This window comes from Cynocephalus volans, chromosome 1, assembly GCF_027409185.1.
Source record: "Cynocephalus volans isolate mCynVol1 chromosome 1, mCynVol1.pri, whole genome shotgun sequence".
Classification (NCBI taxonomy): Eukaryota; Metazoa; Chordata; class Mammalia; order Dermoptera; family Cynocephalidae; genus Cynocephalus; species Cynocephalus volans.
This window is the reverse complement of record NC_084460.1, coordinates 48,732,538-48,756,918: the sequence shown is the minus strand read 5'-3', so window position 1 is coordinate 48,756,918 and position 24,381 is coordinate 48,732,538. Positions and strand designations below refer to the sequence as shown.

Genomic DNA, 24,381 nt, shown 5'->3' with positions numbered 1-24,381 from the left:
CAAGTGGCTGCAACATCAGATAGGTAAGGACTATAAAAGAGAGGACCATCATCTTCATCTTCTGAGTGCATGTCCTCAGATTTTCAAGCTAGTTGCAATAAAGGCTGGAGTCTGAAAGGGCCCTGGAGATGAGAGCTGAAGGTGAGCAGGAGTCCATTAGAACAAGGGGCAGGGGACACAGCATTCCAGGAAAACATGTTGGGAAGAGAAGCGCCCAGCAGGAAGGGCTGGAAGGAAGGCTAGCGTGACCAGGGACAAAGAGCAGGCATGAATGGCTGTGTTAATTCATTCATCCTTGAGTTCACTTATTCAGCAAATGTCTGCACAGGGACTAGGGGCAGTCCTCTACATGCTCTTTGAAGTTTGGTGATCTTGCACCCATCAGTGAAAGGTTCGTCGGCAATGATCTCCCACACACAGGCTTGTTTGTTTGTTTATAAATGATATATGCATTAGCTATTCTTATAAACTAGAAAATGTAAAAAGGCACATTTTTAAAAAGGAGACGATGTTTAGATAGGATTTTTCATTGTTCTTGCTGTCTCCCCAGTGAGCGTCCTGATTCAAGGACCACTTCTTAAAGTCATACAACAGAACCAGGAGACAGGACTCCTTGCCTTAGTCCAGGGCACTGTCCACTAGAACAGCGGTGCCTATACTTGAGTGTTCAGGAGAATCACCTGGAGGGCTCCTTAAAACACAGAGAGCAGGGCCCCACCCTTCGAGCTCCTGATTTCATAGGTCTGGGGAGAGGCCTGAAAATGTGCATTTCTAGCAAGTTCCCAAGTAATACCAATGCTGTTTGTCATTAGTCCACTAGACTATTTTTCGAAATCTGGACTCAGACCCTTGCCCAGACCTGTGTAGGGGTGTGTTACAAGTGCAGATTGCTCAGAAACATCCTACACCTGAAGATCTAGACTCTCTGGGGTTAAGGGCAGAACAATCTGCCTTTTAAATAATTTGCCCCCAAACATTGGGATAGATGCAAATATCTGAGAACCACAGCTCTAGAAAGAAAAAGTGCCCCATGTCATGAGGCCTAGACGGGGGCCCTGGGCTTGGGAGGAAGGGGTTGACCGGCGGGGCATGCACCCGGTGCACTTACCTTGCAGACGGTAGAGCTGGCCCGTGCTGTGCTGCCGCGTGATGTGCTGCCAGTAGGCGCTGCGCGGTAGCGGCACCATAGTGCTCAGCGAGGCAGCCCGCTCACTCATCTTCATCTGGAGCTGCAGTCAGAGGGAAGAAAGTGGTATGTCAGCAACGCTGGGGCTGAAAGAGCCTCGATCCAAGAAACAGGAAAGCAAGGAGCCCCAGAACCCTGCAGCCAGGCTACCTTCAGCTCACTGGGCAGCAGCCATTCTCCACTCTGCTGTCAACAGTGCATTGACTCTCCTTTGGGGAACTTTTCTCAATTCAGCTCAATCCCTCTAGTCCTGATGGGGCTGACCTCACTACTGGGCTAGTTGCGCCAGTGACCCCTGCCAGGCCAATAAGACACAATCCCCAGAGATATTCACTAGAACTTTTTTGGAAGAGAGAATTGGTAGAGGTAAGCTGAGGATTTGAGTCTGTTCATTGCTCTATCCCCAGGGTCTAAAATATTTCCTTACACATAGTAGGTGTGCAAAAAGTACTTGCTGAATTGAATGAATGAGTGTTCTTGGGTGGCTGCTAAGAGAATAGGACACAGGACTGGAGCTTATCCTAGAACAATGAAGGGAGAACGTGACAGCCCATGGACACTGTCAGCAGAAGACAGCCAAGAAAAGGACAGGGACATCCTGATGGGCTCCACAGAGACCTTCATCCCACTGGAACCCAGACTTTTCAGTTATATGAGCCAATTATTTCTTTTCAGTTTAAGCTGGTTTGAGTCAGGTTTTCTATCACCAGCAGGAAAAAAAAAATTCCTTCTGCTTAAACGAGTGCTTTTACTTTTCTGATAGTGAGGAAAGAAAAGGGAAGATGTGGCTCATGGTCTCAGGCAGCTGAGAGTATCTCTAAGACACAGTGCAAGTCCCCAGATCATCAGAGAGTGGCAATGGCCTACCCGGCTGCATCAGGGGAACTGACCATACGAGGGAGGTTTCAGAGAGAAGATGGCCTCGTGGGATGGGCAGGAGGGGTAGAATAAAAGGAAAGGTAAATGGCACAGCACCTGCAAGAAAAACCAAAGCGTGCACAACCTGAAGCAGCCCTCCAGCTGTGCTCTCATCTGAACCCTGGTCTTAGGCACAGTCAGGATACAGTTTTATTTCGCCATTGCACAAAATGTGACTACAGATGGTCCCCAATTTATAACAGCTCAATTAGGATTTTCTGACCTTATGACAGTGCAAAAGTGGTACGCATTTAGTAGAAATCATACTTCGAGTACCCACACAACCATTCTGTTTTTCACTTTCAGTACAATATCCAATAAATTACATGAGCTATTCAACTTTAAAACAGGCTTTGTGTTAGATGACTTTGCCCAACTGTAGGCTAATGTGAGTGTTCTGAGCACATTTAACGTGGGGTAGGCTAAGCTATGATATTCAGTAGGTTAGGTGTATTAAATGCATTTTCGACTTACCATATTTCCAATTTATGATGGGGCTTATCAGGACATAACCCCATCGTAAGTCAAAGAGCCTCTGTATTTGCAAAGTTTGATTTCCCGGATACTTGATTATCAAATAATCCTCCCCAGTCTTTAAAAAATGCACTCACAAATACACATATTTATAAAAGATATTTATTAGGATATAATTTGCAATCAGTGAAAACTGGAGACAACTTAAGTATCCCTCAATCAAGTCCTGGTTAATTGCACACAGGCACAAGAGCATACCTGGCAACAGTTAACCTGAAGATCCGATTTACAGAAACTGAAAAAGAAACATTTATATATTGTACCCGAAGGAGACACAGTGAGTTGCAGACCACTATACCTAGTGTAGTGCCATTCTAGTTTCTCATTTGAAGAACCGTGGCACCGTTCCCATAAACACCTACCCATTTGGGTTGTATGAGAGTTTGGTAAGATGATACCTGCTTAGCCTTGCCTAGCACAAAATAGGTACACGAAAAACATGGAGATGATGGTGATGATTACTATAAATTGCAATGCTCACTTAAAGATTTTTTTTTTTAAAGAAAAGTCCACTGTACACATCTCATCAGCATGGTGGTGGTTTCAGTCATAATATTTGGATATGCACTCAACAAAGCCAAAATCATAGGAGGCTTCACACCCAAGAGGCCAAAACTCATTGCAGTTGATGAGACTCAACTTGAAAATAAGATTATAACCATTCACTCAAAAGATTATTTAATTAATATGCGTTGCATTTGCATTTGCTGGATTGAATTCACCTTCCCTATCATAATAGCACAATTTCTGAAGTGTATCCCCAAGTGAAATTATAAAGCACTAGGTTTCAAGGGAATAGTTTTTCCTAAAACTACCCTCAGATCAAAAGGTCAAAAAGCTACGTACTAAGCTAGTAAAAAAGTTCTGTGGCTATTTTTTAAATTTATTTTTAATTGACAAATAGTAATTGTATACATTTATAAAATACAATGCAATATTTTAATCTATATATACATTATAGAAAGATTCAATCAGGCTAATTAACATACCTATCACCTCACCAGCTTATCATTGTGACTATTTCTGTATACATAAAAGTCTCAAAAAAAAAAAAAAAAAAAAAAAAAAAAAAAACCTATTTTCCAGGACTTCCAGTGACATTCAACCTCATTTATATGGAATGCAAGAAATAAAAGACTGGAAAAGAACTGAATTTAGAGGTACTGGTTATTTGATTTTCTCAATATAAAGAGAGTATATTTAATATAATTTAAAAATTAATATAAAGAAAACATTTGGGAAACAACTATCACTTCAAATTATCACTACTTTACTGCAAGTATATTTAGGCAGCGCATCATGATTTGACTGTATTTTTAGAAAGCGTATTTAGGAACAAGAATAAAATAACACCAGTGCCATGTTTTGCAGAGAATAGTACAAATCCTGGCTCTCTCTTTCTTCCTCAACCCTTTGAAAGAATATCTAATCTTTCGAAAGGAGCATTTTCATTGTCTTTGGACAAAAATGATGAGAAAAGCCTTCTTGTTTAACAATGTAAAAATGTCTGAATAATTCTCTGAGGGAATGTCTGAATAATTCTCTGAGGGTGAGACGACTTGGGAATTCATTTGGTGACAAGTCATTCTTCTGTATTGCTGGAAGTCACTCTTACCCTTGACGTCAACAGCTAGTGAAGGGACAGCCTACGGTGCTCACATACGCCTCTCGTGGGAATGTCCATTAGCACCCACTTTTGGAGTAGTTAAAACTGAGTAACCAGAAACATCTGGTGAGAAGAATTATAGTCCTTCTCCAATTTACAGCACCTTATACACTTCTATATAGCTTGATTTTTTAAAATAAACATAATACTTTCACATTAAGTATTCTGTAGAAATAAAAATTGTCCCAAACTATGGAATTGTAAAGTATGGGGATTTCTACTATAACATGACACAGACATTCTTGAAAAACCACCCATTCGCACATTTGTGGGAAAGGTCAGGTAATGGGATGACCAGTCAAAACATACACCCTTTACCACCAGAGTCATTGTTACTTCCGGGATAGCCCAGCAGCTCTGGAGATTGACTAAGGGTTACAAAAAATTCAGAAAAGCACATGGGTAGAAATGCCGGCTGGAGGAAGTCCAGGTGGTAGAGATGAAGGAAGGGTTTTTTCCAAAAAGGAGGGCCCTGGTGAATGCGCAGCCACATCAGCAAAAAATGAGGACTGGGCAAGGCTGGGGCACATCCTCTGGCAAGGGAGCCCTTGGCACCTGTGGTCATCTCTTATCTGGAAGAGACCCTGCTTGTGCAGTAGTTTATTAAGGACTCTTTCTGCTCCAGCACAAAATTATAATTCTATTCCTGCTACTCTGGGCTTCCCTTGACTAGAAAAAATTGTTTATGAACCAATATAGTCTCAGTGTTATAATGAATCTTTCTCCAATATATCACATGCATCTGAGCTCAGTGGGAATAAAGAAATGCTGTTATAGTGGGACAAACTGTATACCATACCTGACCCACACTCCTAACCCCACACATTCTGCTAAATACATGTCCTTGAACTCAATAAAGAAGATGAACAACAGCATTGCAAATCATCCATTTTGTTTCCTGTGTCAGGAAATTTTAATAGAATCATGAAACATTGAGTTGGAAGAATTATGAAAGCATCTAGCCCAGTCTCCTGGGTTACCCAGCTGAGAAACTAAGCATCCTTGTCTAACAGTCCACACAATGGGGTACTCTGATCTTGCTGCCTCTCCAGTCACAAGCCTCACCAGGGCCTAAACCACACCGTTCAGTCCAGCCATTACCAGTCACCCATGGAATGCCATTGCACTCTTGTTCCCAAACCCGAGAGCGCTCCCCACGTCTAACCTGGTTAACCATCCCTTCAGGAGTGTGCTTAGGAATCACCTCCTCTAAATAGTGCCCTTACAACTCTTTTTCTCCCTTAACAGGATCAGGTGCTCCTATCAGATATCTCACAGCCCTGTTCCTACTCCAATCATTTCATTGTTTTGTGACAGCTCCTAAACTAGCTTACCATAGACATAAACTACTGAAAAGTGAGATTATATCTTTTACCTCTGCGTCCCCAGCACATAGCTAGGACCTCCAGAGACTCAATAAATGTGTGATGGATGAATGAATGAATGAACCCAGCCTTTGCCCAAGTAGCAAGGAGTAGTTTACAAAAAGAAATACTAATCAACCCTGCAAATTAGAAGCACTATTAGCTCAAAACTGAATTCATGCTGAAACTTTAGGTCCATGTTAAATTAGCATGGCAGTCACAGGCTGTGGGAGCCATGGTAATAAGACTCTCCTCCACTCTGCTTTGTCATGCAGGTGATGAGCAGAAGCAGGGCCTGGGAAAGATGTACTTATGTGTGTATGCACAATAGTTTAGGGCACTCCAACAGCAGGACGTTTAGCACTACACTATTATCCTATTAGCAGTGTTAGCTGAAGATTTCACTAGGGAAAAAAGACAAGGCTTCATGAAAGTCAAACAAATGCCTTCTTGTAATTCAATACTCCAACTTTTTCCCTAAATGGCAGGGACACGTGTAGGTCTCCTCCTAACCCAGCCTAAGAGAGTCCTGATGCTGCCCTGTGGCATGAAATAATTAACCTATGTAATTAATTGGGGTTTGAATTCACAAAAAGCATTTTGGTGCTGGGGAGAGAAGTTGACCACGGAGTAAGAGACCCATGTTACAAATTATGCTCTGCTCTATGTGAGTTGTTTGACCTTGAAGGTCTCTTTTCTCTGGAACTAAGAGACAGACAACAACCGTAAAGAATAAACAGGTGTGATTAGTAGGGAAAAAACACCAAGGGTTTGACCAAGCAACCATTTAATAAAGAGATCAGTACTAACAGAAGAGAGCCAGGTGCTATTCATCAAGATAATGGGATAATGACCCTGAAGGCACTTCAGAGATCTTTGCAGGACCTTGGCAGCACTTACTGTCATGCATCAAGTCAAGTGTCTGCTTCCCACATTGCAGAGCAGCACCCCTCAGCTGCATGGCTCAAGCAGGCCCAGGTTTGACTTGGGCCACTGCTCCACAGGGCACAAGTGGTAAGGCTTGATGGCATCCACATGATGCTAATCCCATGGATGCTCAGAGTGCACGAGCTGTGGGGACAAGGTGGCCTCCACCTAGATTTCAAAGGATGCCTCAGAGAGCCTCAGGGTACAGGCCAAAAATTGCCAGAGGGCAGAGCTGCCACAGAGAGTCCCCACTAGGGCAATGTCAAGTGGAGCTGTGGAAGTGGGACAGCCCCAAGACCCCAGAACTGCAGAACCACCAGCATGCAGCCCCAGCCCAGTAAAGCTGCAGGCATGAGACTCCAGCCCCTGAGAGCTGTTGAGTGAGCTCCTCCCACGAAGTCATGGGAGGAAGTCATGGGATTGGGCTGCCCAGGGCCTTGGAGGCTACCCCCACCCTAGTGTGTCCAGAAGGCAGCACACACAGTCAAAGATTATTCTAAAGTCTTAAGATTTAATGACGTTTTCCCTGTTGGGTTTTGAACTTACTTAGAACCATTTATCCCGCCTATTTCTCCCTTGTGGAATGGGAAGTCTATCTATCCTGTGCCTGTCTCACCACTGTATTTTGGAAGTAGTTAACTTGTTCTGACTCCACAGGTGCACAGCTGTGGAGAGGAGAATTTCCCTCAGAACAAATCACGCCTTGGGTATCACCCATATCTGATTTAAATAAGACTCTGGACTTCGAACTTTTGAGTTGATGGTAGAACGAGCTAAGACTTTGGGGGTTACTGGGATGAAATGAATGTATTTTGTATGTGAGAAGGACATGAGTTTGGGGGGGCAGGGGTGAAATGCTATAGTTTGAATGTTTGTCCCCTCCAAAACTCATGTTGAAATTTAATTGCCATTGTTTTAGTATTGGGAGATGGGACCTTCTAGAGGTGTTGAGATCATGAGGATTCTGCCCTCATGAATAGTCTAATGCCGTTATTGTGGGAGTGGGATCATTATCGTGGGAGTGGGGTTTTTTTGCCCCCTCTTGCTCTCTCTTTTCACTCTCTTCTTGCCCCTCTGCCATGTGATGTCTCCCACCTTGTTATGATGCAACAAGAAGGCCCTTGCCAGATGCTGGCACCTTGATCTTGGGCTTCCAAGCCTACAAAACTGTGAGAAATGAATTTGTGTTCATTATAGATTATCCAGTCTGGTATTCTGTGATAGAAGTACAAAACACACTAAGACACTCCATTTATATAAAATGTCCAGAACAGGCATGTGAAAGTAGATCAGTGGTTGCCTAGGCCTTGGGGGGTGATAGATAATAAATGGGATTTGTTTTGGGGGTGGCAAAAATGTTTGTAATTGACTGTGGTGATGGTTTTACAAGTTCAAATATATTAAGACCATTACATTGTATCATTTAAAAGGGTGCACATCTATGGTAAGGTATGTATGGTACATTCGCATCTCAATAAAGCTGTCATCAAAAAAATCAGAGAGCAGTATGTACTATGAAGATTGTTTGAAAAAGCATGAGTTGATGAGTTAGTGGGTGACTACTTCTGGTCAAGCAGTCCTCAGGGAAGTAACATTTAAACCAAGACCTGAGTGACAACTTGCTGAAGCACAGTCCCCCATTATTATTATCAATATCAACAACACCATAAGATCCTTTCAAAAACTCCCCAATACTTACAGTGAGGGAATGGCTGATTGCCAAGGTCCTTCCCTCACAATGATGAGAAAATCATATCAACCCTCTCGGGTGAGAAAAAAATTTAATGACTGGATCACTATGCATAGCACGTCAGTGAGAAAGGAAAAGCAACTGCCCCCCACACCTGCCAACCACATTTCTGGCTTCTGTAGTTCTCACTTGGTTTAACTGACCCTAACTTGTGGCTAGTGCTTCTTTTACGAGTCTCAGACCAGGAGTGAAGAGAAGTAGCGGGTCTTAGCCTCAATACTGCACCATATCGTCCTTCTGTAGAATCCCACTGTTTTTATAGCAGAGCATTGTGTTTTGCAAAATTGAACAGCATGACAGGATGTAATTGTTTGCTGTTACAGTCAGTCATGAGGACCATATGCCGTCTTTGTGACACTGGTCTGGACCTATTCAGAAATAAGCACAAATCATCACGATGGCAAACAGATCAGTAATTTCAGACCTAATTCCATCCTCATCAGACTCTTAAACTTCCATCAGATTGCTCCTAACAGTGACTCAAGTAAGGTTTCTGCCAGTAACAGCCATGAATATGCAAATCATGTCATAATTTTCCATTCATTCAACGTGGGCCCTGGAGCAACCGAACAAGGACATTGTTTTGACAATATGATTCATCTGAGTCATAAGCCACATCCACCATGACTGAATATCTTCTCAATTTGAAAAAATTCAAGGTTAGCTCCGTTGGTTAGAGTGTGGTGTTATAACTCCAATGTCAAGGGTTCAGATCCCTGCACCCGCAAGCCACCAAAAAAACAAAAAACAAACAAACAAAAAACTTCCAAAACTCACCCAATTCTGATAATACCCTTAGCTTGATAAAAAAAAAAAAAAAAAAAAAACATGTAAACCAAAGAATTTTCTATGTATGTTTTAAACACAAAATGTGGGCAAAGTTGACTCAGAAATGACAACTTAGTGCAAGAGAGAAAAACTGCATTAAAATGAAACCATATTGCCTACTTACTCTCCTGTAGAAATAATATTTGAAAATATAATCTACCAATGTTGCTGAACCCTTGACCAGCAATTCTCCAGCTTCAGCAAGCAGAAGGAGGCTTCACCTGGAGGACTCATTAAAATGCAGATTCTTGGGGGTGGGGCCCAGAAATTTGCATTTTTTGACAAGATCCAAAGTGGTTTTGATCCTACTGATCCAGGAATCACACTTGAGGGTCAGAAAATATGTATTAAAGTCCGGAAGCTGCCACTAATAACTGCATGACCCTAGACTAGCTACTTAACCTCCCTTAGTCCTTAATATGTCGTCAGGAAAAAAAAGAGAAAAAATGGTTCCTACTTTGCAGCTAATTCCTAGAGCATGCATAATTCATGATGAGGTTCCATAAATATTACCAATATTATAATTTGCCCTCTATCACGATACTTACTTTTAGCAAGGGTTACTGAGCAAGGACGTAATAGGGACATTCACATTTTTAAAAAATATCTAAATACTTGATATTGGACTATGTTTCTGGCTTGAGGGCAGAAGCTTTAAAAAGTTTTCAGACAACAACAAAAAAAAATGCCAAACATAAAATCAGGTAAGTAAATTTGCTTAGAGAACATATTTAATCACTTGGTTCCTGTTGGTATATACTGAATATGATGAACAAGCCTGAGCTAAGATCTTACTACAGGCATGGCATAGTGTGGGTCCTCAAGTTCCCCCCAACCCCTGCCAGGAGTTTACATTCCCTCGCTTTATCTTTGGTTCTGGGACTACTTTGCTTGACACCAAAAAGGGGGGAGGGAGGTCCACATTTTTGTAATATTTATTACCCATTTTTTAAGATTTGCAATAAGTTATGTTCTTTCTTATTATTGACATACAGATGGTCCCTGACTTATAATGGCTTAATTTAAGATTTCTGGACTTCATGATGGTGCAAAAGTGATACGCTTTAGTTGAAACCATACTTCAGATTTTCAATTTGGATCTTATGTTTTTATTATTTTTAACTTATTACTATAAAATTGTTATTTTATTATTATAAAATAGGTTTGTGTTAGATGACTTTGCCCAACTGTAGGCTAACGTAAGTGTTCTGAGGATGTTTAAGGCAGGCTAGGCTAAGCTATGATGTTCAGTAGACAAGGTGCATTAAATGTATTTTCAACTTACAGTATATTCACCTTACAAAGCATTTTTTGGGACACAACCCCATCACAAGTCAAGAAGCATCTATATTTTTATCGTGTTCAGGAAATATAGAAAATTATATAAAGTAGATTTTATATCAGCTGTACATCCATTACTAAGAAAAAACAAAAACAGAGAAATAAAAAGCACTTTTAACATATTAGTATATTTTCTAGACATCTTTTTAAAATACGCGTACATAATGTATACTCAACCACAAAATAGATGATAGTGTATATACTGTTATGCCATCTTCTTTTATCATTTAATATATTATGAACATATCCTAAAATTCTTTAAGTCTACCCTCTTCTATAGCGTCATTTTAATGTCTGTATTGTAGTCCATTCTTTGGCTACAGTTCATTTCCCTAGCCATTTTTTATTTATCAGATGATATAATGGGGTTAAATTCTTACTCGATCTCCTTTATAACATTTTCTTTCCTGCTGATCCAGAATTTTTATTCTGGGGCCCACTATATCAATGATGTTCTGACTACCAGTTTTTAAATAAATTTTAAAATTTAATTTTCACATCCCAGTGCATTTTAGACTTACTTAGAAATTACTTGCAAATGTTGTCATATCAGAAAAGTTGATGCGTTGGTAATTTCATTTTTATTCTTAAACAGAGAAGGCTTACTTTCACATCATGCTGCAACAGACTAACCTGTAGCCATTAAAATATTTTATATGCTTTGTGAAGCGATAAAAAAAATGATTTTTAAAGGAATAAAGGCAATCACTTATCTGTGCAGGCTCGCGTGGAAAGTATGTCACTGGGATGGGTTTAAATATCATCTATCCACAATCTGATGGTTCTCAAATGTATACCGTAACCCCCATCTCTCTCCTACACCTCAGACTTGTGTATTGAACAGCCCACTTCCACTTCCACCTCGATATGTAGCAGACATCTCCCGTTTAACATGTACAATCTCAGCTCTTGTTTCTCCTGCTCCACTCCCTAAAACCTCTTCTAGGTAGATGTCTCCTCCATTCTGCCCTGTTCCTCTGTTAACAGCAGCAATAACATCAACCACCACCACCACCACCTCGAGACGGCTTTGTCTCCTCTCTTTCTATCCTATCAGACTTCTCATCTAATATTCTAGTAGACTTCTCATCTATCAATGAATCCTGTTGGTCTAATCTTCAAAATATACCCAGAATCCACCACTTCTTCTCACTTCCATCACCCCCATCCTGGTCCACGTCACTATGCCTTACCTAGATGCCCAGATGACAGCAATGACCTCATAACTCTTCTCGCTTGTACCCTTGCCCTACTCACCCCCAGTCTTCTCCAAACAGCTTCCAGAGTGATCCTTTCAAAAGCAAAGCTAGCATATCTCACCCTTTCTCAAAACTGTCCAATGACTTCCCTACACCCCTCAAGAAAAATCCAAAGTTGTTCCTAGGGCTACAAGATCAGATAGGACCTGGCTTATAGTATCTTCTAGACCTCACCTCCTATACTCTTCTCATTTTATCTGCTCCCAAATCACCAGCCTCCTCGCACATGAACATGCAACACACAGACCGCCACAGGGCCTTTGCACTTAAGGTCCCCTCTGTGCAGAACAACTGGCCCTTAGAAATGTTCAAGGCTCCCTCCCACATCCCTCAGCTCTCTCCCTGAGTGTCACTTTACCACATGACTAGCGTCGGTCATTCTCTTCTGCTTACACTGCTGTCTTCTTCACAGCATTAATCAACTTCTGATATATATTTGTATGCTGATTGTGGATTGTTGATTGGTTGTTTATCCCTACAACAATGTAATAAACTCCTTAAGGACTAGGACTTTTTTTTGTTTTCAGCTTTACTCTGCAGCCTAGAACAGAGCCTGACACAAAAGAGGTACTCATATTTGTAGAATGAATTAATTTATTAATAAGTGGATATGCTTTATATCCATTAAGAAATGTTTATCCTGGAAGGATACCAAAGAATCCGGTAAAGTGTGTTTCTGAAAACTAAATTGGGCGTCTGGGATGATTAAGCATGAGAGCGAGAGAGACTTATTTTACAGTGTATATTCTTTTGCTCTGTTTGCATTTTATATCATGTGCAAATAGACTATTTTAATCTACAAGCCTTATTTTGAAATTAATGCATCTCAAAATAAATCACAGCTTCCTTGTTCACTTGCACACTATTTCATTCATTAGTTTAAAGAGCTTTGTAACTATGAATAAGCCTTTAGGGATATGTAAGAATACCACTCTTCCAAGAACAGGGTTTTAAAGAGGAACTATCATCCCACTCCACACAGTGGAGTTTTATAGGTCCTCTCTTAACCTCCAGCCCCAAACCTTTTGGTCTTCTCCAAATGACTCTAGAAAATGAAAACCAGGGGAAGCCAGAAGGAGACTAGAAAAGAGTTCTCAAAGAAACCAGAAGTAATTTCAAGTCTCTAACTAGAAAGACGTATTCCAAGTATCTCATGAACAGTAAATACATTTTGAACTGAATCTTAAAATGATAGGTTTATTTCTACAAAATCTAGACCAAATGGTGTCCCTTAAAAGAACAATGGTCTTAAACAATAAATTTTCTTTAAAAAAGACATTAAAAATCAAGCATGTGTTTGTGTAGATGTAATCTTTTTACCAACTCTGACAAATCTGTGTTTCTGAGGTTTATCAAATACCCTCATAAAGTTCTCACAAATTCATCATGTGTGGTTTGGTGCTGGGCATAATTTATTGAGATAAATACATTTGCTGCATTCTTTGGGACTCTTTCCGCTTGATGAAGCAGGTTCATTTAATCAATGCAAACTGCTTAAAATGCTAATCACAACACTAAGTGGCAGTAACCAGTTCCTCTGGAACAAAGATGCAGATGTTATTGAACAAGTTTTGTAATCATGTGGGACAACTTCGTTGTTGATGAGAAGAGATAAGTCACCCCGAAGGTGTCCAGAGACCTGCACTTCGGCTCTTCTGCCCACATCTCCCCCACGTTCTTGATTAGGCACACTCCCCTTTGCGTTACAGTTACAGGAAGAATGATTTCTTAAAAAGATCTAGTTTTCTCCAATGAGAAGACTTAACAACTTACAACTTGTCCTTGCTTCCATAAGCACATGAAACCTTGTGAACACATACTGCTGATACAATGTAAAGACTGGTTAATGTCCACTATGATTAGACACGTAGGAAATAACACCTGAATTGACATTCTATTTTCAGCACAATGGATGTCCTACTGTGAATTTTTGTACATACACATTTTGTATGTATAAATTTGGGTATGTATAAAGGGCATCAAAGCACAAAGTCCATGCTATGCTCTCTCTAACTTCCATTCTTTTCCTTGTCTTTTCTTGACAGAGTCACACTTCTTAAGAGCATATATCATTTTTTTCCAGGACCAAGGGTCCAGGTCATCAGATTCACTTTACAGCAGTGGTTCTCAGCATGTGTTCCATGGACCAGCAACATCAGTATCACTTGAGCACTTATTAGAAATGAAAATTCCAATACTCCTCCCCAGACCCGTTAGCACACTGGAGGTGGAGCCCAACAACCTGTGGCTTAACAAGCCTTGCAGGTGACTGGTGCACACTAAGGTCGGAGATTTCACTGAATCTTCCTTACCCTCTCTCTCCCTGTGTCACCTTTGCTCACACCACAAACACACTGACACTCGGGCTCTGGAGGTGTTCTCTGCTTTCTAACTCTGAAAAGTCTCCCACATCTTTTCCTTCCTTTCAGTTCCCATGGAGTACAAGTCCAGGGCTTTATGTTCCTGTCCTGACTCTCTGCTTACTAATTTTGAACCACTGAGCCTCAGTTAACTCTTCTATGGAATGGACGTACTAATATCACCAATAAAATTTAAAGTACTCCAGTATTTTGGAAGGCAATACAGCCACACCTACTTAAATTAAAAAAAAAAATTATACTCTCTAATTCAGCAATCCTATTCCTGAGTTTAGAAAACTCAGATAACTGAAGTGAAGTTTAGAAACTTGGTTCAATGAGGTTAACAGTATATAAGAACATGCATGCAAGGATGTTTATTGTAGTACTGTTTATTAATGGCAAAAAAAATCTGATATTCCCATAGATAGGCTTAATAAATTGTTACATCAAGACCCTTAGCCATCTTGCAGCCATTGAAAGGAATGAACAAAACCAAGGTTGGCAAACTTTTCTGTTTCAGGCCAGGTAGTAACAGGCTTTGCAGGCTCTACAGTCTCTACCACTGACTGCTCGACTCTGCTGTTCTAATGTCAAAACAGCCCCGATAACACACAAATAAATGGGGGCATAGCTATGTTCTGATAAAATTTTACTTAAGAAATACTCACATATCAGATTTTGTCCCCAGGCCGTAGTTTGCCAGCCCCTGAATAAGAGCTATGCCATATTACTTCAAACTGTTTCCATTAGGTATTTACTGCTGAATGAGAAAACTAGGGGGTAATTTTTAAATGTGTGATGTGATCACAATTTCGTGTAATAAACAATGACCCCCGAACACCCATCTTTTGTATGTATCCGTGTGCGTACATCTATGTGTGTATGCAAATATCAATATCTGTATAGGATTATATGGGCACACAAGAAAACATGCAAAGATACATATGAACTTCTTAAGAAGGTTTAGGAGTTACTAATAAAGGGAGAGGAGGGGGGAAAAGATGCATACTAATAAAGAAAAGAAAAAAATATATAGTGCTTATCATCATCTCTATGATTATAAATTTGCAGTTAGTTACACTTTACATACATGTGTTTATGTAAAAATAAATTGAATAAGATTAAAAAACCAGTCCCTATCTCCAAGGATAGTTGTGAAAATTAAATGAAATAAAGCATGCAAAGTCTGAGCAAAGAGCAGATGGAGCTGCACGTTCCAGCTCTAATTATCTCTCAATTAGACGAAGCCTCCTAACTCCATTTTCTGCTAACACACTCACTGCCTGACAGCTCCTGCCCTCTTCCTCACCCCTTTTGATGAAATCTGTACTTGGAGTTCCTTGGTTCATTCTTTCACTCATTCTATCCCTTTATATACTCTGGGTGTCATTTTTAAGCCGCTCACTATGCTAGGGACTAGAAACTTAAAAATGAATAAAACACAGTTCCTGCAGCCCCAGGATTTTACAGTGCATGGCCAGAGAGCTAGTTGAAAGGCCAGCTTTGGTCACACCACCAGCTGCCTCCACAAGGGTGTGTCTTCCTCTGTGAAAGAAAGCAGGCCCTCTTCTGAGCAGAATTCTCCTTCCTGGGTGCAGGGAAGATGGCTTGTGTATGCTCTATAGACTTAGCACCTGCCATGATTCCTGGCACATAGTAGGCACTTAATAAAGGTGATTGGATGACCGAATCATTACTGGATAAATTGACAATGAATAAATGAATCGTGAATGTGAAAGAGAAACCTCTACAATCTGCCTTCCTCTTCACACTTTATCCTCTCTTACTACAGGTCAGTAATAATAACAGCTCAGGGTACACCTGTATTTAGTAGGTGCCAGGCATTGTGTCAAGAAATGACTTGCCTATCTCACCTGGAAAGGTGTGTACCAATATAATCCCCACTTTATACAGGGGGGAAAAAATACTTAGGGTGGCGAAGCAAGTTGTCCAAGGACATGGAGCTGGTGAAGATGCCCAGCCAAATTCTCAAACCTGGCCTCTTACTCCAGAGTTACAGTTCATACCACAATTCTAGGTATTTATTTTTTTGTGGAAAGTATAGAGGATGTTATGAAGACCCTAAAGGATGGGCTCAAATATTTTCTATTCAGTGTTGCTTTGCCCCTCACGGATTTGTCACCCCTTTTCCCCTGGGTGATGGAGCCTCAAAGGATTACTCAAAGCCCATCTCTTCTGAGCAGTGAGAAGCCCCAAAATGGTTAATCTCCCAGAACCCTCAAGAGAGAGGTATTCCTTTCATTTGGGAAATTAACCAGGAATTTGGGTTCTCTTCTGGCATTTATTCTCCAGACCAGGAAGTTACAGGAGGAGAACATAGATGGGGTTATAGTTTAATAATATAAGCTGGTAATATTCAATAAAACAAGCAAAGTGACACTTTATAAGGCAATTTAAGCAATCCACCAACAAAAGCTTGATCTTAGCAAACATTCTTTCTTCCTACATAGCTTCCCAGTATCTTTACATACCAATCAGTAACTTGTCTGTCTTTGAACCAGCAACCTTGCTGTGTTACAATTCTTTATCTTACCACAGAGACTATACTCTGGGGAATATTTTCTGGTTTTTGCAAGGTCAACATTTTATATGTACTTTTAAGAAGTTAGACTAAAACTGAAAGTACAAGAAACTAGGCCCTGTGAAATATATTTGCTTTATAGTATACTCCACAGTTCAGAAGGATAAAAGGCACCTGAATTTTATTTCCAACACTTAGAGAAATGACACCTGGCCAAAAGTCTAGGCTGCAAGGAGGTGAAATGTCCCTACCATCTTGAGAAAAGAGATACTGGAAATTCTACAAGGCTCTTGGACCCCCACTGTCCCAGGGGCCTCCTTTTAAGTGGAAATGAACTCTCTGCTAAACATGTTGTCTTCCTTGACTCTCTAATGAAACTTGTCCTCATGGCTGCCTAATCCTGATTCCAGCTCTGACAGATGTTTGGCAGGAACCACCCAGAGAGCTGTCTTTACTTTCTCCAACTCCTCTCTCTTGTTCTGACATTTGGAAGAAAAGTGATGGGTATTTCTGTCATCAAACTGTTACCAAGATATCACAGAATATTATGGAACTGTCAAGGAAAGAGAGTGAGCAGAGGCTTACATCAGTGTTACAAAATACAGGAAAAAGTGTATGAGAGAAAGACTGCCTCTCTGCTTGGGAAAAAAAATGCAGAAAGACACTAGCTAGTGAGCAGAACTCTGGCTAGCACAATGCCTCCTTTGTGGCTTACAGCTTTGACAAAGCAGACTGTTAGTGAAATCAACCATTTGGGGCCAAATTTCTAAGTGCAGCTTTTTGCTGAGTACCAGATGCACTCAAATGGTTATTTTCATGGGGAATGAAAGTGATTTGCATCAATTTATTCAGAACCATCTGAATTCTCAGCTACATGCATGAAACAAAATCATTGCTCCCTTTGCTTCTGGTAAGTTTTATGCCTCCTTACTAAAGAAATCCTCTCCCCAACCTGTACATCAAAGAAAAAATGTCCTCAAGGACTGTGTCTTCCATGGCCTCTTAAAGCAGACCTGCTTGAGTCCTGAGTCTTGTTTGGGCATTGGAAGAGAATTGGATTTGGTATCCTGGCTTCATTTTTCTTTTTCTCTATGCTCATAAAATATCCGATCCCTATGTTGTTCATTCAACAAAACTTTAAGCCCTATGCCAGACTCTGAGCTTATTACAGACAAGTGGAGCCTTTTCCCTGCCTTCCAGAGGCTTACGGCCTCGAGTGGAGCTGCCACTCACTCAGAGGTCAGCTTTTAAAGTTAATGCATAAGGCAAAAAACCACATGGTCAGACTGACCCTTCAAACACCAGGTTCACACTGGGATGAAAGCAGGTGCTTTTGTGAAGAGATGCCGAGTACATGCCAGAGCCAAGGGGCAATTCATGCTTCCTGTCTTATGTCCCCTGTAGACACAAGGTGGTCTGGTGGCCAGAGTCACCTGCACCATGTTGATGTGCTGTGCTTTGTTTCATTGCACTTTGCTTTGCAAAGCAGGTAGAACTAACTGTGCCTATTTACAGGGTTCCTGCTGAGTGCTAGGTTCTGCCGTAGCCCCACACAGAAGGCAGGGGCCTGGATTCCTCGTCTGACACGGTTATGCCTGCTCCATTGTTTGACACTGCACAAACAACATCAGGGTCTTAAAAAAACAATAGCTCTTGGTCCCATCACCCGAATTCTTGGTGTTGCCTGTTCATATGCCTATTGCTTCAACTTGAGTCTCTTTCTCCTGGTTCATCCCACACCGGTTTGTGTGAATAAAAATGGAATCATTATAACACTTCACATTTGTTGAACCTGCCCCCTCTCACTGTCTTACTCACAGTAGCTCATGTGAACCACCTAACACTGCAGGGCATAGACACTATCATCACCCACATATTACATGTAAAGTAAATAAAGCAAAAAGAGCCAAGTTGCACAGCTTCAGAAGTTACATTCAATCCCAGACACTGACCCATCAAATTCTAGCCCAGATTTCAAGCAGAATCTGCCTCTTTTTAGAACAGGTTTTCAACCTTGGCACTATTGACATTGGGGGCCAGGTTATTCTTCATTGTGGGGGGCTATGCATTGCAGTATGTTTAGCCAGCATCCCTGGCCTCTACCCACTAGATACCAAAAGGATCCCCAGTGTTGACTTCAAATACTGGCAAATGTGCAAAAAAGCAAAATCACTACCCATTGAGAACCACTGGTTTAGGGTGACTGACTACACACCCCAGTTTGCTTGATCCCATCCTGTTTACACCTGCTACCCAGGCATTACTCTTAATCAAGGCTGGTTTCACGGGGGCACAACCTATGTGGTAGCACAGGACCCCGTGCTTAGAAAGGCCCCACAGTGGATTTGATGCTCTGTGTCTGCCATTTACAAAATCTTAATAGTTTTTTAACAAGGAGCCCTGCACTTTCATTTTAAACCAGCCCTACAAATTACTTAGTCAATGTTCTTCTTAATAAAGTCCACTTTCACTCAAAAGTGTCCCAGCTTAGAAAAAAATTCCCATGGTCACCATTTTGATCATACCTAACAGTGCCTTTAAAAGCTTGCCATGCAGTTTTTGCTTTATTGACTGAAAAACACGAGAGTCTGGCTTTCTCTTCTGTAGCAAACTGTCCAGCTGGCTTCATTCAATGGGCACGCTTACACTCACACATTTTGCATTTTCAATCATAAACTCTTGGATGCACATCTACCCTGACATTTTCCCCAATAAGAGCCAGCCTTTGCAATCAGAGCAATGGCCATAATCTTCAATAAAAAGAGATATCAGAGAAATAAACGTCTTGGAAAAATATAAGGAACAAAAAGGGGCTTGTTGTTCCCCTAAACCAGGGGTTACAAACTTGAATACCTACACAGGTCGTGCAGGTGACATACATGAGTAAGCCTTCTGGTTATTGAGACAACAAGAAATTATAAGAATTATGAAAAACTAAAGAGCATTCACTATCTCAAAATAGCAGTGGCTATTCAATTTTAACTCGGGCCCCATATTATCAGATATTCTCGCTTTTGAAAACAATAGAAATCTGTATTTTATATGAGATCTCCCATTTTAAACATTGGGAACTAATTTAATTTTTTTGAAAAAACATCATCTGAGCCAATACTTTGTAGACCAAACAAAAAGTGGTCTGTATATACCAGTTCATATCACCTCCCCTATAATCTTTGATAATCTTAACTCCTTGTCCCTGGTCTAGCCATTTGAGACATCAACATCGTTTCCTTTCTATCTAAGGTTGAGCCAACAGATACCTTTTCCTCTCTCTCTTGATAGTTACATAAGGGACAAGGACTTGTGTTTCATGCTTGGACGGGGACAAGAACCTATGAAGTGGCCAATTTCCAGGTCTGCAGAAACCATCAACTGGATCTCCCTCAAATGTGGAAACCTATATGGTGAAGTTGGTGACAATCATCATGGCTCCACCTCTGAATGCCCCATCCACGCTGTTTTCTGGTTGTCATCTGCTGGTCATGTCTGACATTTCTATATCATCAACAAAAAAACCATGCAGGACAAATCATGTGTCTGCCGCAGTAACCACAAGATAGAACCCCTTTTGCATGATGTCTGTGTGTCTCCAAAAATGACTGATTCTGGTTAAAACCATAAGTGGCCTCTCATTTAACTGACAGGTATTTGGGATTATTGCTTTTGCCTTTAGAAAACTCCTAGGAGAAAGTGAATCCACATGGCTTGGAGAAGAGGGACTGGTTAAATAAGTACATCTGTATCTGCAGTGGTCAGGAAACTACAGCCTGCAGGCCAAATCCCAGTGGCCCATGTTCGTATGGCCCAAACTAAGAATGGTGTTTATAAGTTTAAAGTAAAAAAGAGAAGGAAGAGGAAGAAGAGACGGAGGAGAAAAGGAGGCAAAGAGGAGGAGGAGAAGCAGCAGAAACCACACATGTAGCATGAAGCTGAAAATAGTTACTACCTGGTCCTTTACAGAAAATGTTTGCCAACCCCTGGTGAAGATGAATAAGTCATTTATTTCTTAACTTCTCAAAACAGATAAGAAACTGCATTGGGTTGATTTCATTCATCTCACCATTCTCATCACCATCCTTACCTCTATCTTCTCTGGCACAATTGACATTGGGAAACCGGGTGACTCGCCAGTGTCCACATGGTCAACTAGGTGCTCCTATGATCCCGATCTCAAGGAGCATCTTCAGAGGAGGAACCATTCATGGCATGAGCTGCTGACTTGACACCTTCAGGCTCTCAGTGTACTGTCTACTTAGGGAGCCACCATTTTAAATATTAATATTAGTGTTAGAATTTATGAGCAAAGCTACAACCTGTTTGCAGCATTCAGTTTGTTCCCTTTTCCTGTAGAGGCACAGCATAAACTAAACAACAACCATGGTGCAGTGACAGGAGCTTACAGCTGTGGGAGGAGTTGTATAAGGTAAGGCAGTGTAGTGGATGGAATTAGAGAAGAGTTTGGCTCTGCTCTCTCTGCTCTGCCATTTCACAATGTGATACCCTGTATCACTGAAGTCACGACCAAGACAGACCCTCACCAGATGTGTTCTCTGGACTTTGGACTTCTGAGCCTCTGAAACTGTAAGCAGTAAATTTCATTTTCTTACAAAGTATCCAGTTCCATGTATTTTGTTATAAGCAACAGAAACGGACTAAAACAGGCGGCATTTAATAATCAGGTGAAAGTACTATTAAAACATACCACTGCACATTGTAAGTTATTATGTTGTTACAAAAGACTGAAAAGGAAGGGCTCAGATAACGAGGTTTTTTTTCCCTAATATACAGGAACAAAGTCATAGCAAATTTAAGGAAGAAACCTAAGTTTCATCTGAATCTATCTTGTATGAATAAACAGTTCAGTCTGTCCTAAACGTCAGTCATTAAAGGTACGTTAATTCCATTCAGCTTATTTTAATATTTAAAGAATTCACACTTAATGATTTGTGACTTAATTCGGTTCATTTAATTTTAGCTAAGTAAGTACAGCATGATGCTCAAGTGTGATCACTGGAGCCAGCAGCCACCCGGGGTTTAAATCTCAGCTCCATCACTTTCTGTGTGTCCAAACTTCAAACTCCTTAGCCACAAAAATGGGACGATGGTGCCCACATCAATAGAGCATATTGGAGATTCAATGTTAACACGTGTTTAGTGCTGGGGATACTGCCTGGCACAGAGTAAGTTGTCGAGGAATGACAGACATACCGTCACCAACAGCAAGAGCAACAGCAGCACGGAGCTCATGCTTGCTCGTGCTAAAACTCAGCTCAGGCATAACTTTATCCAAGAAGATGTTCTTGACCCTTGACAGACACCCTATTTATAGCTCTGAAAATTTCCCTATCAAGCTTTTAAGCTCAGCCACATACTTTAAAAAAATTAAAGATAAAAAATTTCTTTATCATGCCTTTTTACACATTCATAGTGGGAGAACCCTCTCTCTCTCCCACAATTGCATCAGTTCAGTTTGCCATATGCCAGAAGTTCAAGCACTGTTTACTTCTATAAGGGTAGTTATGCAGCTATTGTTTAAAAAAATCAAATGGAAGAGAAAGACATAAAGTGATATATACAAGTCCCTTCTCAGATGCTCAAACCATAGTCTTCTTCCCCAAAGGTAGCCAACATTAACATGTAAATCTGTATCCTGCCAGAAGTTCATTTTCTGTGCTTACAAAAGCATATGTGTCTCAGAATCTGCCTATTGTTCTGCCTCATATTCATTCATTTTCTTTACATACCTTTGATATTACTATATACAACTCCCTTTATATAGTCATTACAATATCTGACTTGCTTCTATTTCTTGTTAACCGCCTTCATATAATTGCTGTTATATCATATGCCATAATAAACCCCTTTTTACTGGACACTTAAGCTCTGTCTAGTTATTTCTGTTATTACAAATAAGCTCCCCAAGTATGGGATCTTCATCTTCCTCAGATCATTTCCCCAGCACCTCATATACTGTCTAGTCGACAGCAGGGCTCAGCAAATATTTGTTAAAAAGAGGAATGTAAGAATGAAGGGAAGACTGACCTCATGAGCATGTGTGTACGTATCATCTTTCTTCTAGTACAGGATATCTTTAGAGCAAATTCCTAAAAGTACTATTGCTGGGTAAAAAGATGTGTGAACTTAACTTTGATAAACAAAGACCCCCCAATGTGCCCTCCAACAAGACTACAGCAAATTGAACCCACAAAACAATATCGTTGCATGTTTTGAGAAGTATAAATCAGAACTTTTACCTAAACTTTAAGCTCTTTTAAAGATGCAAAAGATTTTTTATGATTTATTGTATGTTCTAAGATCTGCCACAATGCTTTGCAAGTAGTAGATAGGTATTCCATATAAGTTTTTTGAATGCCAGGATATAAAAAGGGTCTAATTCAAGAGGGGGGACAGATGATAACTGCTTTAAGCAGTATATTAAAAGAAATCAGTAAGTTAACCCAATTAACCAGAGCTCATAAACAGAAGAAAAGGTAAAAACATCTTTTGCAGAGGAAGGGGTGGGGACAGTGGGGGATGTTAAGTTGTGAGAAGAATGTTGATACATATAAAACCCACCACACAAGGGTCTATTTCAGAGTCTGAATAATGAAGTTGATTCTGATTTCTTCGATGCCCTCTATATTTTATAAAATGGGTAGCATATTGCTTTTAAAGTTAGGTTGAATATAAAATAATTTGATTTCAAGAATTGTGGAAGAATGCCATTTGAATTCTACAAATTCAGGAGCAAATGTTATTTGTGAAACCCACTTTGGAAATAAATCAATCCTTTCAACAAAAAAACAAAAAAGAGGTGATGAAGGACAGTTGAGATTTAAGTCTCAAACCTGTATGTAGTCAGGGCTTCAGAGCATGGGGTGAACGTCACTCTGGGGCTTGAATGTCACCTTCAGTGATGCTCCACTTACAGCCCCTGAGAAACCTGCTAAATTGCAGGGATTCTTCACCTTGAGGCTCTTGCCTTGAAGGAAATTCTAAAAATGGCAGGCCCCGTCGTGGAATGAGGAACATCCCACATATTGCCACTCCTTGTTCCAAAATTAGACTTTGTCACAGACACTGATCTCAAAGGTGGCAAAAATAGCCAGCCGCCCAGGGAGCACCCGAGCTGTCTGGCCGTCTTTCTGCTGCTTCTCCAGCGAAGCAGCTGGCAGCTGGTGAGCTCACCACCCCTCTCTCTCAATAGTTAGTCCTTCCCCAACACTCCAGCCCCCACTTCCTTCTGACACCCCCTGTAGAGTGAATAAGCATAGTACACTGAAATTAAAAAGTGGCAAGGTGGGGGAGGAATTGTAAAAGATAAGACTGCAATCTGGTGCCAATACTACTAAAAGAAATGGGATTTCCTTAAACAGTGATTTTTTTTTTTTAGATGTAAGTTGATAGATGTTTCTCAAAGGTGCTCTGATATTCGAGGTAATTTGACTATGCTAAGATCGTGCTCAGTGGGGACATAAGAGCTTTAAAACCCTTCTAGGAATTGTGCCTATAGGTAGGGGTTTAGTGACCAGATAAAACCATCCTTCATTCCTGGCTCCATAGTAATGAGCTATATAGCTGCAGGCAGGGGACTTCAGCACTCAGTATCACTTTCTCATCTATGTGAAATGGACAGTGATTCCTTCCAGGTCAGCAACCATAATAAGACATTCTCTCCCATCATATGCCCCATGGGAGCACGGACC

The 24,381-nt window shown here is 40.7% G+C and overlaps 1 protein-coding gene across 2 annotated transcripts in view; it reads right to left on the bottom strand.

Annotated features, from left to right (window-relative positions):
• DOK5 (docking protein 5) overlaps positions 1-24,381 on the bottom strand; it is a 169,070-nt gene that overhangs the window by 5,793 nt on the left and 138,896 nt on the right. For both annotated transcript variants that reach the window (XM_063102212.1, XM_063102203.1), the window contains one exon: positions 1,109-1,229. In XM_063102212.1, coding sequence (XP_062958282.1) covers positions 1,109-1,229 — 121 coding nt within the window. The remainder of the gene's footprint in view (positions 1-1,108; positions 1,230-24,381) is intronic.